Source organism: Babylonia areolata, chromosome 33 (genome assembly GCF_041734735.1).
Source record: "Babylonia areolata isolate BAREFJ2019XMU chromosome 33, ASM4173473v1, whole genome shotgun sequence".
Lineage (NCBI taxonomy): Eukaryota > Metazoa > Mollusca > Gastropoda > Neogastropoda > Buccinidae > Babylonia > Babylonia areolata.
Genome location: NC_134908.1, coordinates 7,986,121 through 8,003,620, shown reverse-complemented (window position 1 = coordinate 8,003,620; position 17,500 = coordinate 7,986,121). Strand labels below are relative to the sequence as shown.

General features: G+C 47.1%; 1 protein-coding gene across 1 annotated transcript in view; it reads right to left on the bottom strand.

Moving 5' to 3' along the window:
- LOC143276855 (potassium voltage-gated channel subfamily KQT member 1-like) overlaps positions 1-17,500 on the bottom strand; it is a 247,652-nt gene that overhangs the window by 10,062 nt on the left and 220,090 nt on the right. The window contains exons 5-8 of the mRNA XM_076581512.1: positions 16,164-16,254; positions 11,790-11,916; positions 4,750-4,931; positions 3,249-3,425 (exon numbers count right to left, since the gene is read on the bottom strand). Coding sequence (XP_076437627.1) covers positions 3,249-3,425; positions 4,750-4,931; positions 11,790-11,916; positions 16,164-16,254 — 577 coding nt within the window. The remainder of the gene's footprint in view (positions 1-3,248; positions 3,426-4,749; positions 4,932-11,789; positions 11,917-16,163; positions 16,255-17,500) is intronic.

Below are 17,500 nucleotides of genomic sequence, written 5' to 3'. Positions count from 1 at the left end.
GCACTCTATGTCTCTGTCTGTCAATGTTTTTTTTTTTCTCTGTCTCTCTCCCCTCTGTCTGTCTCTCTCTCTCCCCTCTGTCTGTCTGTCTCTCCCTCCTCTCTCTCTCTCTTCTGTCTCTCTCTCTCTCTCCCCTCTGTCTCTCTCCCTTCAGTCTCCTCTGTCTCTCTCCCTCCCTCTGTCTGTCTGTCTCTCTCCCCTCTGTCTCTCCCCTCTGTCTGTCTCTCCTCTGCCTGTCTCTCTCTCCCCTGTCTCTATCCCCTCTCTGTCTGTCTCTCTCTCCCCTCTGTCTCTCTCCCCTCTGTCTCTCTCTCTCTCCCCTCGGTCTCTCTCGCCTCTGACTCTTTCCCCTCTGACTCTCTCTCTCTCTCTCCCCTCTGTCTCTATCTCTCCTCTGTCTCTCTCCCCTCTGTCTCTCTCTCTTCTCTCTCCCCTCTGTCTCTCTCTCTCTCCCCTCTCTCTCTCCCCTCTGTCTCTCTCTCTCTCCCCTCGGTCTCTCTCGCCTCTGACTCTTTCCCCTCTGACTCTCTCTCTGTCTCTCCCCTCTGTCTCTCTCTCCCCTCTGTCTGTCTCTCCTCTGCCTGTCTCTCTCTCCCCTGTCTCTCTCCCCTCTCTGTCTGTCTCTCTCTCCCCTCTGTCTCTCTCCCCTCTGTCTCTCTCTCTCTCCCCTCGGTCTCTCTCGCCTCTGACTCTTTCCCCTCTGTCTCTCTCCCCTCTGTCTCTCTCTCTTCTCTCTCCCCTCTGTCTCTCTCTCTCTCCCCTCTCTCTCTCCCCTCTGTCTCTCTCTCTCTCCCCTCGGTCTCTCTCGCCTCTGACTCTTTCCCCTCTGACTCTCTCCTCTGTCTCTCTCCCCTCTGTCTCTCTCTCTCTCCCCTCTCTCTCTCCCCTCGGTCTCTCTCCCCTCGGTCTCTCTCCCCTCGGTCTCTCTCTCCTCTGTCTCTCTACCCTCTGTCTCTCTCTCCCCTCTGTCTCTCTCTCTCCTCTGTCTCTCTCTCTTCTCTCCCCTCTGTCTCTCTCCCCTCTGTCTCTCTCCCCTCTGTCTCTCTCTCTCTCCTCTGTCTCTCTCCCCTCTGTCTCTATCTCTCCTCTGTCTCTCTCCCCTCTGTCTCTGTCTCTTCTCTCTCCTCTGTCTCTCTCCCCTCTGTCTCTCTCTCTTCTCTCTCTCCCCTCTGTCTCTATCTCTCCTCTGTCTCTCTCCCCTCTGTCTCTCTCTCCTCTCTCTCTCCCCTCTGTCTCTATCTCTCCTCTGTCTCTCTCCCCTCTGTCTCTCTCTCTCTCCTCTGTCTCTCTCCCCTCTGTCTCTATCTCTCCTCTGTCTCTCTCTCGTCTGTCTCTCTCCCCTCTGTCTCTCTCTCCTCTGTCTCTCTCTTCTTGACTCTCTCCCCTCTGTCTCTATCTCTCCTCTGTCTCTCTCTCTTCTCTCTCTTCTTGACTCTCTCCCCTCTCTCTCTCTCTCCCCTCTGTCTCTATCTCTCCTCTGTCTCTCTCTCTCTCTCTCCCCTCTGTCTCTATCTCTCCTCTGTCTCTCTCTCTTCTCTCTCCTCTGTCTCTCTCCCCTCTGTCTCTCTCTCTTCTCTCCCCTGTCTCTCTCTCTTCTCTCTCGTCTCTCTCCCCCCCCTCTCCCTCTCTCCCCTCTGTCTCTATCTCTCCTCTGTCTCTCTCCCCCCCCTCTCTCTCTCCCCTCTGTCTCTCTCTCTTTTCTCTCCCCTCTGTCTCTCCTCTCTCTCTCTCCCCTCTGTCTCTCTCTTCTCTCTCCTGTCTCTCTCCCCTCTGTCTCTCTCTCTTCTCTCCCCTCTGTCTCTCTCCCCTCTGTCTCTCTCTCCTCTGTCTCTCTCCTCTCTGTCTCTCTCTCCTCTGTCTCTCTCCTCTCTGTCTCTCTCCCCTCTGTCTGTCTCCTCTCTCTCTCTCCCCTCTGTCTCTCTCTTCTCTCTCCTGTCTCTCTCCCCTCTGTCTCTCTCTCTTCTCTCCCCTCTGTCTCTCTCCCCTCTGTCTCTCTCTCTTCTGTCTCTCTCCTCTCTGTCTCTCTCCCCTCTGTCTCTCTCCTCTGTCTCTCTCTGTCTCTCTCTCCTCTGTCTCCCTCCCTCTGTCTGTCTGTCTCTCTCCTCTGTCTCTCTCCCCTCTGTCTGTCTCTCCTCTGCCTGTCTCTCTCCCCTCTGTCTCTCTTTCTCTCTCCCCTGTCTCTATCCCCTCTCTGTCTGTCTCTCTCTCCCCTCTGTCTCTCTCTCTCTCTCTCCCCTCGGTCCCTCTCGCCTCTGTCTCTCTCTCCTCTGTCTCTCTCCCCTCTGTCTCTCTCTCTTCTCTCTCCTCTGTCTCTCTCTCCTCTGTCTCTCTCCCCTTTGTCTGTCTGTCTCTCTCCCCTCTGCCTGTTTGTCTGTCTCCCTTCTGTCTCTCTCTCATCTGTCTCTCTCCCCTCTGTCTCTCTCACCTCTGCCTGTTTGTCTGTCTCCCTTCTGTCTCTCTCTCATCTGTCTCTCTCACCTCTGTCTCTCTCCCCTCTGTCTCTCTCCCTCCCTCTGTCTCCTCCTACACTCCCTGTCTCACTCGCTGTTTGCTTCCCTCCCCCTCTTTCTCTGTCTGTCATTCTCCTATAATCTTCTCTACCCCCCCACCCCCCTCCGGTCTCCCTGTCTCTCTTTCTTCCTTCCACAGGGTGACCACAATCAAATTTTTGATTACTCTGTGGCTGTTTGGGCGGATCTGCGGGAAAAGTACTAATTCTAAAAATAATAATAATAATAATTTTCACAGTACCTAGGCTGGACCACCTCCGGGTAGCGAAACCGGGAATAAAATACGACCGACACAACTCTCTCTCTCTCTCTCTATCTCAAGGTGTTGTAGCACCGAATGCATATTAAAAGCTTTGTCATTGTCGTTGTAATTCTTTCTCTCTCTCCCGCTCTCTCTCTCTCCCCTCTCTCTGTGTCTCTCTACTTTCTATCTCGCTCTGTCTCTCTCCTGCTCTCTCTCTCTCTCCACCCCCCACTCTCTCTCTATCCTCCTCCCGCTCTCTCTCTCTTCTCTCTCTTTATCTCCCTCCCGCTCTCTCTCTCACTGTGTCCCTCCCGCTCTCTCTCTCACTGTGTCCCTCCCCCCTCTCTCTCTCTCTCTAGCTCTCTCCTCCCCCCTCCTCCCGCTATCTCTCTGTCTCTCTCCTCTCTATGTCCCTCCTGCCCCCCCACCCCCCCCCCCCTCTCTCTCCTCCCCCTCTCTCTGTCATGGTGACGACGACGACGACGACAACGTACCACGCCCCACCACAATGCGTCAGCGAAGTTACTGAACTTGGGCGGGGCGGCCAGCTTGTTGTCCCCCCTCTCCCTGTCCTCCCGGGGCAGTCGGGGCTGGTGCTTCTCCACCAGGAAGACCAGGTAGGACGTGAAGATCAGGCCCAGGGTGCCGATGTACAGGGTCGTCACCAGCTCCTGAAATTGTGGTGGTGGTGGCGTGTTTTTTTGTGTGGGGGTGTTGGGAGACATCATCATCATCGTCATCATCATCACCACCATAATCATGATCATGATCATTACCACCATCATAACCACCACCCTTCCTCGCCATTATCTACACCACCAACACCAGCACCAGCACCATCATTATCACCTGTCTTTGTGCCCAGACGACGGACCCACCACCACCACCATCAACATCACCACCGCCACCACTACCACCATCATCACCACCACCACCATCATCACCACCGCCACCACCACCATCACCACCACCACCTACCCATCATCATCATCATCACTACAACCATAATCAACACCATCAGCACCATCATTATCATCACCGTCAATACTATTTGTATTTTTATTTGTAGTTCTCTCACTACTACCACCTCCACCACTACCATCACCATCACCACTATAATCACCATCATCTTTATCACCATAATTATCACTACCACCATCATCACCACAATCATCATCATCATCACCACCACCACCATCATCATCAACACAATCACAACCATAATAATCATCATCATCACCTGTCCATGTGCCCTGACGACAGACCCACCACCATCATCACCACCACCACCATCACCACCCTCCTCCTTTTCCTCACCATTATCATCATCATCATCATCACCACCACCACCACCACCCTCCTCCTTTTCCTCGCCATTATCATCATCATCATCATCATCATCACCACCCTCCTCCTTTTCCTCGCCATTATCATCATCATCATCACCACCACCCTCCTCCTTTTCCTCGCCATTATCACCATCATCATCATCATCACCCTCCTCCTTTTCCTCGCCATTATCACCATCATCATCACCACCCTCCTCCTTTTCCTCGCCATTATCACCATCATCATCATCATCATCATCACCACCCTCCTCCTTTTCCTCACCATTATCACCACCACCATCATCATAATCTCCACCACCACCTTCCTCCTTTTTCTCACCATTATCATCACCACCACCACCATCATCATCATCATCATCATAATCTCCACCACCAACTTCCTCCTTTTTCTCACCATTATCATCACCACCACCACCACCATCATCATCATCATAATCTCCACCACCAACTTCCTCCTTTTTCTCACCATTATCATCACCACCACCACCACCATCATCATAATCTCCACCACCAACTTCCTCCTTTTCCTCACCATTATCATCACCACCACCACCATCATCATAATCTCCACCACCACCACCACCACCTTCCTCCTTTTCCTCACCATTATCATCACCACAATCACCACCCCCACCATCATCATCACCTGTCTGTGTGCCCAGACGACCGACCCCAGCAGTTTCCACGTGCCGCCTCGTCGGTCCATACGCACCATACGCAGGATCTGGAAGAAGCGTAGGCCGCTGATGACAGAGGTGGCGTAGGTCTTCTCCTGCGTAGTCCCTACGACCACCAGCGTAGTTACGCTGGCCAGAATCAGGACTGTGTCTGGAGAGGGGTAGCAGCGATTCGAATCACACACACACACACACACACACACAGACACACACACAGACACACACACACACACACACATACACACACACACACAGACACACACACACACACGCATGCACACACACACACACGCGCGCGCACGCACGCACACACACACACACATGCACTTACATTATTTTGTTATTATGTATATATCAGAATGAAACGAACATGTGTAACGTACACCGAATAACTGATGAGTACCTCTTTAATGAAAAGAAAGTTGCACAAAGTTTGCACGCACATACACACGCACACACACAAAGAAGAAGAAGAAGAAGAAGAAAAGAAGTAGGCCAGAGGAAAAAAAAAAAAAAAGTACTGGTGAAGACACCTTACTCATCGAATTCTCGAAATACGTATCCAGGCAACGCAAAAGAGAGAGATATATATATCTATGTATCTATCTATGCAGTGATGGGCCACTGCAGCGCCACCCATTTTTGGGGTATTTTTTTCTGCCTGCAGTTTTATTTGTTTTTCCTATTGAAGTGGATTTTTCTACAGAATCTTGCCAGGAACGACCCTTTTGTTGCCGTGGGTTCTTTTACGTGCGCTAAGCGCACGCTGAACACGGGACCTCGGTTTATCGTCTCGTCCGAATGACTAGAGTCCAGACAACCACTCAAGGTCTAGTGGAGGGGGAGAAAATATCGGCGGCTGAACCGTGATTCGAACCAGCGCGCTCAGATTCTCTCGCTTCCTATGCGGACGCGTTATCTCTAGGCCATCACTCCACACCACTCTATCTCTAGGCCATCACTCCACATCTAGGCCATCACTCCACATCTAGGCCATCACTCCACTCCACATCACTCCATCTCGGCAACCACTTCACATCACCACATCTAGGCCATCACTCCATTCCACATCACTCCACCTCTAGGCCATCACTCCACTCCACATCACTCCATCTCTAGGCCATCACTCCACATCAATCCACCTCTAGGCCATCGCTCCACTCCACATCACTCCACATCACGGCCATCACTCCACATCACTCCACATCACGGCCATCACTCCACTCCACATCACTCCACCTCTAGGCCATCACTCCACATCTAGGCCATCACTCCACATCACTCCACATCTAGGCCATCACTCCACACCACATCACTGCACCTCTAGGCCATCACTCCACATCTAGGCAATCACTCCACTCCACATCACTCCACCTCTAGGCCATCACTCCACATCACTCCACATCTAGGCCATCACTCCACACCACATCACTCCACCTCTAGGCCATCACTCCACATCACTCCACCTCTAGGCCATCACTCCACTTCACATCACTCCACCTCTAGGCCATCACTCCACTCCACATCACTCCACATCTAGGCCATCACTCCACTCCACATCACTCCACCTCTAGGCCATCACTCCACCTCTAGGCCATCACTCCACCTCTAGGCCATCACTCCACTCCACATCACTCTTCCTCTAGGCCATCACTCCACCTCTAGGCCATCACTCCACATCACTCCATCTCTAGGCCATCACTCCACTCCACATCACTCCACCTCTAGGCCATCACTCCACTCCACATCACTCCACCTCTAGGCCATCACTCCACTCCACATCACTCCACCTCTAGGCCATCACTCCACTCCACATCACTCCATCTCTAGGCCATCACTCCACTCCACATCACTCCATCTCTAGGCCATCACTCCACTCCACATCACTCCACCTCTAGGCCATCACTCCACCTCTAGGCCATCACTCCGCTCCACATCACTCCACTCCACCTCTAGGCCATCACTCCACTCCACATCACTCCACCTCTAGGCCATCACTCCACATCACTCCACTCCACCTCTAGGCCATCACTCCACATCACTCCACCTCTAGGCCATCACTCCGCTCCACATCACTCCACCTCTAGGCCATCACTCCACTCCACATCACTCCACCTCTAGGCCATCACTCCACTCCACATCACTCTTCCTCTAGGCCATCAATCCACATCACTCCACCTCTAGGCCATCACTCCACTCCACATCACTCCACGTTCGAGAGATGGTGTGTTGGCGGGTGAGACCCTACTGAGACCAGCATCTAGAGCAAGATATGATTTGTCTGCGTTCACTTGTGAACCATTTCTTTGATGTTTCATTGAAGTCACCAACAAAGCAACAACAAGGGAGAGAGAGAGAGAGAGACAGAGGGAGAAAAAAGAGAGTAGAAAATGAAAGCAGTATTGAAGAAGATGATTTCCTCACACTTTCAAGAAGATCAAAAGGAGAAGAAAAAAAAGCTTCGAGACAACTTGTGGATCCAAAAGAACGAAGAATTGCATACATAAAATACATCACACACACAGACACAGACACAGACACAGACACACACACATGTACACATACACTCGTAAACACACAAACGCGCGCCCGCATACACACACACACACACACACACACACACACACACGCACGTAAACCCACGCACTCGTAACAGAAAAGAACAATTTTAAACTCAGCATAACGAAAATAAGACATGATCAAACGCCATTCAGATGAAATGATACAAAGCTACAAAACAATAAGATATGAACAACACGATCAGGAAATAACAACAAACAAAGCATGACTCAAATTAAAACGAAGAGACATGCTATGAAATGCAGTATCAGTGATGGCCTTGAGGTAACGCGTCCGCCTAGGAAGTGAGAGAATCTGAGCGCGCTGGTTCGAATCACGGCTCAGCCGCCGATATTTTCTCCCTATCCACGAGACCTTGAATGGTGGTCTGGACGCTAGTCATTCGGAAGAGACAATAAACGGAGGTCCCGTGTGCAGCATGCACTTAGCGCACGTAAAAGAACCCACGGCAACAAAAGGGTTGTTCCTGGCAAAATTCTGTAGAAAAGACCACTTAGATATGAAAAACAAATAAAACTGCACGCAGGAAAAAAAAGAAAAAAAAAAGGGTGTCGCTGTAGTATAGCGACGCGCTCTCCCTGGGGAGAGCAGTCCGAATTTCACACAGAGAAATATGTTATGATAAAAAGAAATACAAATATAACACTAAATGCGTAATGTAACTCAGACTCAGAGCAAATCTCTATGGAATAAAGCGCATATTCAATAAAAACGCAAATTCACGAAAGGAAATAAAAACAAAACAGAATGATAAAAATATACAATCAATCAAACCAGACTGGAAACGAAATGAAATAAACACAGCAAAATATAATACAGCTCATTAAAACAAAGGGACTTAACTCTCACCATACGAACGGCGAAAGAGATGGCGTTAACAGCGTTTCACCCCAATTACCACCATCAAAATATTGCAAGCGGAAGGCTCTTATACTGAAGAGGTGAATGTTGACAAAGAATACCACAATTCTGACGACGGAAGCTAAAGGTTGGGTCATTCAGACACCCACTGGACATCCGAGGGGTCTGTGTAGAGGAGAAGAGAGGACTGGCCGTACTGAGTGAGTTAAGGTGGGGTTTTTTTTAACACATGCTATATGAAATTCAATAGAATCAAACGAGATATAATGGGGGGAAAAAGAAGAATAAAAGAATAAAAAATGAAATGAAATAAAATGATAGAAAGTGAAATATAAGTGAACAAAATAAACGAAAGATAGAATAAGATAGAACTAATATTCTAAATATGTCTAAGATGCTATGGAATTCTATGTATAGAGATGAAACGATATGAAATGCAAAACCACGAAAAAAGGGAAAAAAGAAAAAAAAAGAAAATGAAAGGAAATTGAATAGTGAGACAAAAGAAAACAAGAAAACTGCATTCAAATTCAAATGCGGCAGATCACAGGTCATTCATTTCCTGTCTATTCCCAGTAATGGGCAACTTATCTCCCTTTCCTTTAGAGCCAGAGAAAAGGGAGGGGGGGGGGGGGAGAAAGAGAGGGGGGGATAGACTGGACGTAGGACATCTGTCTGTCTGTCTGTCTGCATCTGTCTGTATCTATCTATCTATCTGTCGGTCTATCTTTCTAGTCTGTCTGTCTTATCTATCTGCTGGTCTATCTATCGATTCTGTCTGTCTGTCCGTCTATCTATCTATCTATGCATCCTTCCCTCCATCTACCTATCTACAAATCTGTCTCGTGAGAGAGTCAGAGAGAGGGGGAGAGAAAGATAGAGACAGAGAGAGAGAGGAAGACAGGGAGATAAAGAGAGAGAGAGACGGAGAGAGAGAGGGAGAGAGAGAGAGAGGGAGGGAGAGAGAAAGAGGAAGAGAGAGAGAGAGACAGTGAGTCAGACACAGAGAGAGGGGGAGAGAGAGGAGAGAGAGAGAGAGAGAGAGGGAGGGGGAAAACAAAAACAAATCAAAACGAAAGATCTCCCTCCCCCTCCCGCTTCTCCTCCCCCCGCACCCCTCCAACTCATTGAAGAATTAATTACTTCATATTCAAAGTAACGAATCTAATTAACCCCTTTCCTCCTGCCACACTCCCCCCCCCCCCCCAAACCCGCCTTTTCCTACACACACACACACTCCCATTTCCACTCACCACCCATCCCTCAAACGCTCTATATCACCCCACGCCACCCCAACCCCCCCCCCCTTTTTTTTTAACCCTCATCACCCGACTCAGCTTCATTCTCGCCCGAGGTTCCTGACTTCGATCTCCGGCACCCACGGTGGGTAAAGGGTGAAGATTTTTTTTCTCCTATCTTCCACGTCAACATATGTGCAGACCTGCTTAGTGCCTGAACCCCTTTCGTGCGTATACGCATGCAGAATAACAAATCACGCACGTTTTTGGGGCCCTGTAATGCATGTCAGCGTTCGGTGGGTTATGGAGACAAGAACATACCCAGCATGATGCGTACCCGCGAAAACGGAGTGTGGTTGCCTAACGAAAGAAGGAGGAGGAGAAGGTGGAGGAGAAGACTGATCTGGCTTGACTTGTGATGTCAGACACACACGCTCTCTCTCTCTCCTCTCTCTCTCTCTCACATACACACACGCACAAGCACACGCACACACACACAAACCGCATAATCACCAGGTAAAATCAACACAAAAGTTCAATAATAATAACTGTGTGTCGTCTTTTTGATGTCGCTCTGTTCTTTCTTGTGGGAAACTTTGTCTCTGCCTGTGCTTCTCACGGTCTTTCTATCTTAGTCTGTCTGTCCGTCACCCGCCCCTCTCTTTCTCTTTCTCTCTGTGTGTGTGTGTGTGTGTGTGTGTGTGTGTGTGTGTGTGTGTGTGTGTGTGTGTGTGTGTGTGTGTGTGTGTGTGAACGCCCGAGTGAAAATGTGTCCCTCTCTGTCCTCTGTCTCTTCTTCCAGACACACACACACACTCTCTCTCACTGTCTCTCTCTCTGCGTCTCTGTCTGTGTCTCTCTCTCACTCTGTCTCTCTCTCACTCTCTCTCTGTGTCTCTGTCTATCTCTATCTGTCTGTCCCTGTCTCTCTCTGTCACTTAGTTCATCAACAGAACTCATGCAAACTTTATTATGTACATGGAAGGCGGCGTCCGGTCAATAAAACAAATGAATCTCAGTTTCTGTCTGTCCGTCTGCATGTCACTCTTTTTCACTTACTCTTCCTCTCTCTCTCTCTCTCTCTCCGTTCTACCTGTCACTTCCTCCCCCCTCTCTCGCTTTCTAGTTTGCTTTTTCTCTGTGTGTGTCCCTCTCTCTCTCTCTCTGTCTCTGTCTGTCTGTCTGTCTCTCCGTTCTAAATGTCACTTCCTCCCCCCTCTCTCTCACTTTCTAGTTGGCTTTCTCTCTCTCTCTCTCTGTCTCTGTGTCTGTCTGTCTGTCTGTCTCTCTCGCTCGCTCCATATACACATACTCTTACTCTACCTCTCATTCCATCTCTTTCAATGGTCCTGTTTTTCACGTGTTTTTTTTTTTAATTATTTTTTTTTTATCTGCACTCTACGTCTCACGAGTCGCGGGAACTTTTCACACACATGAATACTTCGTTTTCTCTTATAGAAAGAAATGTCTGGATGTGTGTGTGTGGAGGCGTGGAGGGGGGGAAAGAGGGGGAGTGAGGAGTGTGTGGTGGCGGGTCGGGGGGAGGGGGTGGTGGGTGGGAATGAGTGGCTGAGTAGCTACGTGTCTGCGCGTGTCTGTTGCGACAGACAGACAGATAGATAGACAGAGAGACAGGTAGATAGATAAATGCACAAGTGAATAAATGAGTAACTAGATAGATAAATAAATGATACATGAATAAATAGATAAACAAACAAACAAACGAACGAACGAATGAATGAATAAATCAATAAACATGTAAATAAGTAAACAAACAAATAAACGATTAGAAAAATAAATAAACAAATAAACAAAATGTCTCACCAATGACACAGGGAGGTTTCTCGAGAAAGTGTTTCTCCTCCAAACAAACAAAACGAATGAACGAATCAATAAATAGATAAAATAATAGATAAAAAAAAAGAGGCAAGGCCTTCAAGACTCACTTGTGACACACTTAAAAAAAAATCGTTAACCCTTTCACCACCAGTCAATTTAGAGTACAAAATTCCCTTGTGGTATACACACAGAAAAGACAGTGGCTAAGAACAGCTGGGGATTCCCCCTGCGATGTCTAGAAAACATGGCCTGTCCTACCACCGAACACTAAGAGCAGTGTGTTCATGGATAACAGACCAATGAATGGTCACCTTTCAGTGACATGGGTCCTCTACCACCACACCTGTGCATAAATGCGAGCTTGGCGGTGAAAGGGTTAAAATGTGTTCTGTATTTGTTGTTATAAAACTTCGGGTAAAAAAAGCAGTTAAATAAACGAAAAACAGATATACAGACAGACAGACAGACAGACAAGCAAACGCATGTCTCACCGATGACGCAGAGAGGTTTCTTCAGGAAGTGCAGGCGACCGGCCACCCCTTGGTAGCGGGAGCGACACCCGGCAGACCACACCCGTATCACGAACTCTATCGTCACCCAGATCATCATCACTATCTCCTGCAACACAAAACGCTCCATGGTCACCCAGATCATCTCTATTTCCTGCAACATAAAAACTCTACCGTCACCCAAAGCATCATCATTATCTCCTGCAACACAAAACGCTCCATCGTCACCACATTATCATCACTATCTCCTGGAACACACAACACTTCATCGTCACCACATTATCATCACTATCTCCTGCAACATAAAAGCTCCATCGTCACCACATTATCATCACTATTTCCTGCAACACAAAACGCTCGATCTTCACCACATTATCATCACTATCTCCTGCAACACAAAACACTCCATCGTCACCCACATCATCATCACTATTTCCTGCAACATTAAATGCTCCATCGTCACCCAGATCATCATCATTATCTCCTGCAACACAAAACGCTCCATCGTCACCCACATTATCATCATTATCTCCTGCAACACAAGACGCTCTATCGTCACCTAGATCATCATCATTATCTCCTGCAACATAAAACGCTCCATCGTCACCCATATTATCATCATTATCTCCTGCAACACAAAACACTCCATCGTCACCCAGATCATCATCATTATCTCCTGCAACACAAAACGCTCCATCATCACCCAGATCATCATCACTATCTCCTGCAACACAAAACGCTCCATCGTCACCACATTATCATCACTATCTCCTGCAACACAAAACGCTCCATCTTCACCACATTATCATCACTATTTCCTGCAACACAAAACGCTCCATCGTCACCACATTATCATCACTATTTCCTGCAACACAAAACGCTCCATCGTCACCACATTATCATCACTATCTCCTGCAACACAAAACGCTCCATCGTCACCCAGATTATCATCACTATCTCCTGCAACACAAAACGCTCCATCGTCACCCACATTATCATCATTATCTCCTGCAACACAAAACGCTCTATCGTCACCCACATCATCATCATTATCTCCTCCAACACAAAACGCTCCATCGTCACCCATATTATCATCATTATCTCCTCCAACACAAAACGCTCCATCGTCACCCATATTATCATCATTATCTCCTGCAACACAAAACACTCCATCGTCACCCACATCATCATCACTATCTCCTGCAACACAAAACGCTCCATCGTCACCCACATTATCATCATTATCTCCTGCAACACAAAACGCTCCATCGTCACCCACATTATCATCACTATTTCCTGCAACACAAAACGCTCCATCATCACCCACATTATCATCACTATTTCCTGCAACATAAAAACTCTACCGTCACCCAGATCATCATCATTATCTCCTGCAACACAAAACGCTCCATCTTCACCACATTATCATCACTATCTCCTGCAACACAAAACGCTCCATCTTCACCACATTATCATCACTATTTCCTGCAACACAAAACGCTCCATCGTCACCACATTATCATCACTATTTCCTGCAACACAAAACGCTCCATCGTCACCACATTATCATCACTATCTCCTGCAACACAAAACGCTCTATCGTCACCACATTATCATCACTATCTCCTGGAACATAAAAGCTCCATCGTCACCCATATTATCATCACTATCTCCTGGAACACAAAACGCTCCATCGTCACCACATTATCATCACTATCTCCTGCAACACAAAACGCTCCATCGTCACCCACATTATCATCACTATCTCCTGCAACACAAAACACTCCATCGTCACCACATTATCATCACTATTTCCTGCAACATAAAAGCTCTATCGTCACCCAGATCATCATCATCACTGTTTCCTGCAACACAAAACGCTCCATGGTCACCCACATTATCATCACTATCTCCTGCAACACATAACGCTCCATCGTCACCCACATCATCATCACTATCTCCTGCAACACAAAACGCTCCATCGTCACCACATTATCATCACTATCTCCTGCAACACAAAACGCTCCATCGTCACCCACATTATCATCACTATCTCCTGCAACACAAAACGCTCTATCGTCACCCACATTATCATCACTATCTCCTGCGACAAAAAACGCTGCTCATTAGTATTATTATTATTAGTAGTAGTAGTATCATAACTACTATCATCATCATCATCATCGTTATTATTCTTGTTATTGGTATCATTATTATTCTTTTAAAATCATGATCATTATTATCGTCGTTGTTATCATCATCAATGACCGTCGTCATCATCATCATCGTCGTCGTCGTCATACCATCGTTGTCATCATCATCATATGAATGTTACTGTCATCATCATCATCCCCACCATCATCATCGTCGTTGTCATCATCATCATGGTATGAATGTCATTGTCATCATCATCCCCACCAACACCATCATCATTGTAGTCGTCGTCGTTGTCATCATCACCATCCTCATCATCGGCAGCGTCGTCGTCGTCATTATCGTCAACACCACCAGCAAAACCACCATCATCTTCATCACCATCATCGTCGTCATCCAGGTAATCCTTATCCACATGACGCCGTCCTTGTGATAATACTTTCCGTGATTATCATCATAATCACCATCTCCATCATCATTACCTTCATCATCAGTACCATCACTGCCATGTGGACCTTACTGCAGCCACATCGACAAAATCACCTTCCTCTTCTTCTTCAAAACAAACAAACAAACAAGCACACACACACACACACACACACACACACACACACACACACAAACACACTCACACACAAAGTCACTAGTCATATCAATATCACTTTTTAGGGGGAACATATTGGTTAGTAATACCAGCATTACTGTCTCGTAAAAAAACACACAAACAAAACGTTATGAATATGATGAATGGAGAGAGACAGACAGAGAAGGGGAGAGAGAGAGAGAGAGAGAGAGAGAGAGAGAGAGAGAGAGAGAGAGAGAGAGAGAGAGAGAGAGAGAGATGCATACATACATAAAAAGTGGACAGACAGACAGATAGACAGACAGGTAGATACGCAGATAAACATTAAGATAGAAAGAGACAGAGGAACGCACAGATAACAGAGTCAGACAGGCAGACAAATAGAAAGAGTCAAGACAGATAAACATATGGAAAAGTTTAGACAAACAAACAGTCACAGAGACATACAAACAGACAGATAGACAAAACAGAACAAAACAAAATAAACAGACAAACATAATCAGACAGACAGACAGACAGACATACTGACCAGATACAGAGCAGAGTGACTCAACAAACAGACAGACAGACAAACAATCGGACAGTCAAACAGACAGACATACTGACCAGATACAGAGCGTAGTGACTCAACAAACAGACAGACAAGAAAACAAACACACACACAGACAGACAGACATACTGACCAGATACATAGCGTAGTGACTTAACAGACAGACAGACAAGAAAACAAACACACACACAGACAGACAAACTGACCAGATACAGACCGTAGTGACTCAACAGACAGACAGACAAACAACGAAACAAACACATAGACAGACAGACAAACTGACCAGATATAGAACGTAGTGACTCAACAGACAGACAGACAGACAGACAGACAGACAGACAAGAAAACAAACACACAGACAGACAGACTAACTGACCAGATATAGAACGTAGTGACTCAACAGACAGACAGACAGACAGACAGACAGACAGACAGACAAGAAAACAAACACACAGACAGACAGACTAACTGACCAGATATAGAACGTAGTGACTCAACAGACAGACAGACAGACAGACAGACAGACAGACAAGAAAACAAACACACAGACAGACAGACTAACTGACCAGATATAGAATGTAGTGACTCAACAGACAGACAGACAATAAAACAAACACACAGACAGACAGACATACTGACCAGATACAGAACGTAGTGACTCAACAGACAGACAGACAAGAAAACAAACACACAGACAGACAGACATACTGACCAGATACAGAGCGCAATGACTCAAGAAACAAACAGACTGGCAACAACAAAAAAAGACCCCCCCTCACCCCCCCCAAAAAAAGAGACAAACATGCAGACAGGCAAGCACACACACAATCAAGCAGACAGACTGACAGAGGGGCAGGCAGGCAGTCAGTCAGACAGACAGACATACAGACAGGCAGACAGACAGACAGACAGACCGACAGACACAGAGACTTCTTTGTCTTCTTCGTTCGTGGTCTGCAACTCCCACGTTCACAGAGACACGTGGAGAGACAGACAGACAGACACAGAGACAAGTGGAGAGACAGACAGACAGACAGACACAGACAGACAGACAGAGCGACGTACTAACCAGGTACAGAGCGTAGTGACTCAACAAAGGCTGGAGGTGGGCTATGGACGCTAGAACCCCCATGGTTAGACAGGCGATCACCATGAAGAACCTGTCACACATCGTCGTCATTGTTATCATCCTCATCATTATCATCGTCATTATTGTTATCATCGTCACTATCATCATCGTCGTCGTCATCATCACCATCACCACCATCATCGTCGTTATCATCACCACCACCATCATCATCATCAACATCATCGTCGTATTCATCATCATCAACATCATCGTAATCATCAACATCATCACTATCACCACCACCAACATCACCACCACAATCACCACCACCAACATCATCATCACCACCACAATCACCACCACCAACATCATCATCACCACCACAATCACCAACATCATCATCACCACTACAATCACCACCACCACCATCATCATCACCACCACAATCAACACCACCAACATCATCATCACCACCACAATCACCACCACCAACATCATCATCACCACCACAATCACCACCACCATCATCATCATCACCACCACAATCACCAACATCATCATCACCACCACAATCACCACCACCACCATCATCATCACCACCACAATCAACACCACCAACATCATCATCACCACCACAATCAACACCACCAACATCATCATCACCACCACAATCACCACCACCACCATCATCATCACCACCACAATCAACACCACCACCATCATCATCACCACCACAATCACCACCACCACCATCATCATCACCACCACAATCAACACCACCACCATCATCATCACCACCACAATCAACACCACCAACATCATCATCACCACCACAATCAACACCACCAACATCATCATCACCACCACAATCAACACCACCAACATCATCATCACCACCACAATCAACACCACCAACATCATCATCACCACCACAATCACCACCACCAACATCATCATCACCACCACAATCAACACCACCAACATCATCATTACCACCACAATCACCAACATCATCATCACCACCACAATCACCAACATAATCATCACCATCACCACCACCACAACCCCCCCCCCACCATCATCATCACCATCAATCGTCATCATAATCATCGTCATCATCAATTTTCCTCCTCCTCCTCCTTACACACATAGCCACGAAGAAACTGTTACACACACACGCAGACACTATCATAATGATGATGATGATGATAAAATAAAATAACGACACAGGACACTGTAATCATAGACAAGACCAGCAAAATGTGTCCATGACAAAGCATGACAGACAGACAGACACACACACACACACACACAAAAACACACAAGAAAGTAGATTT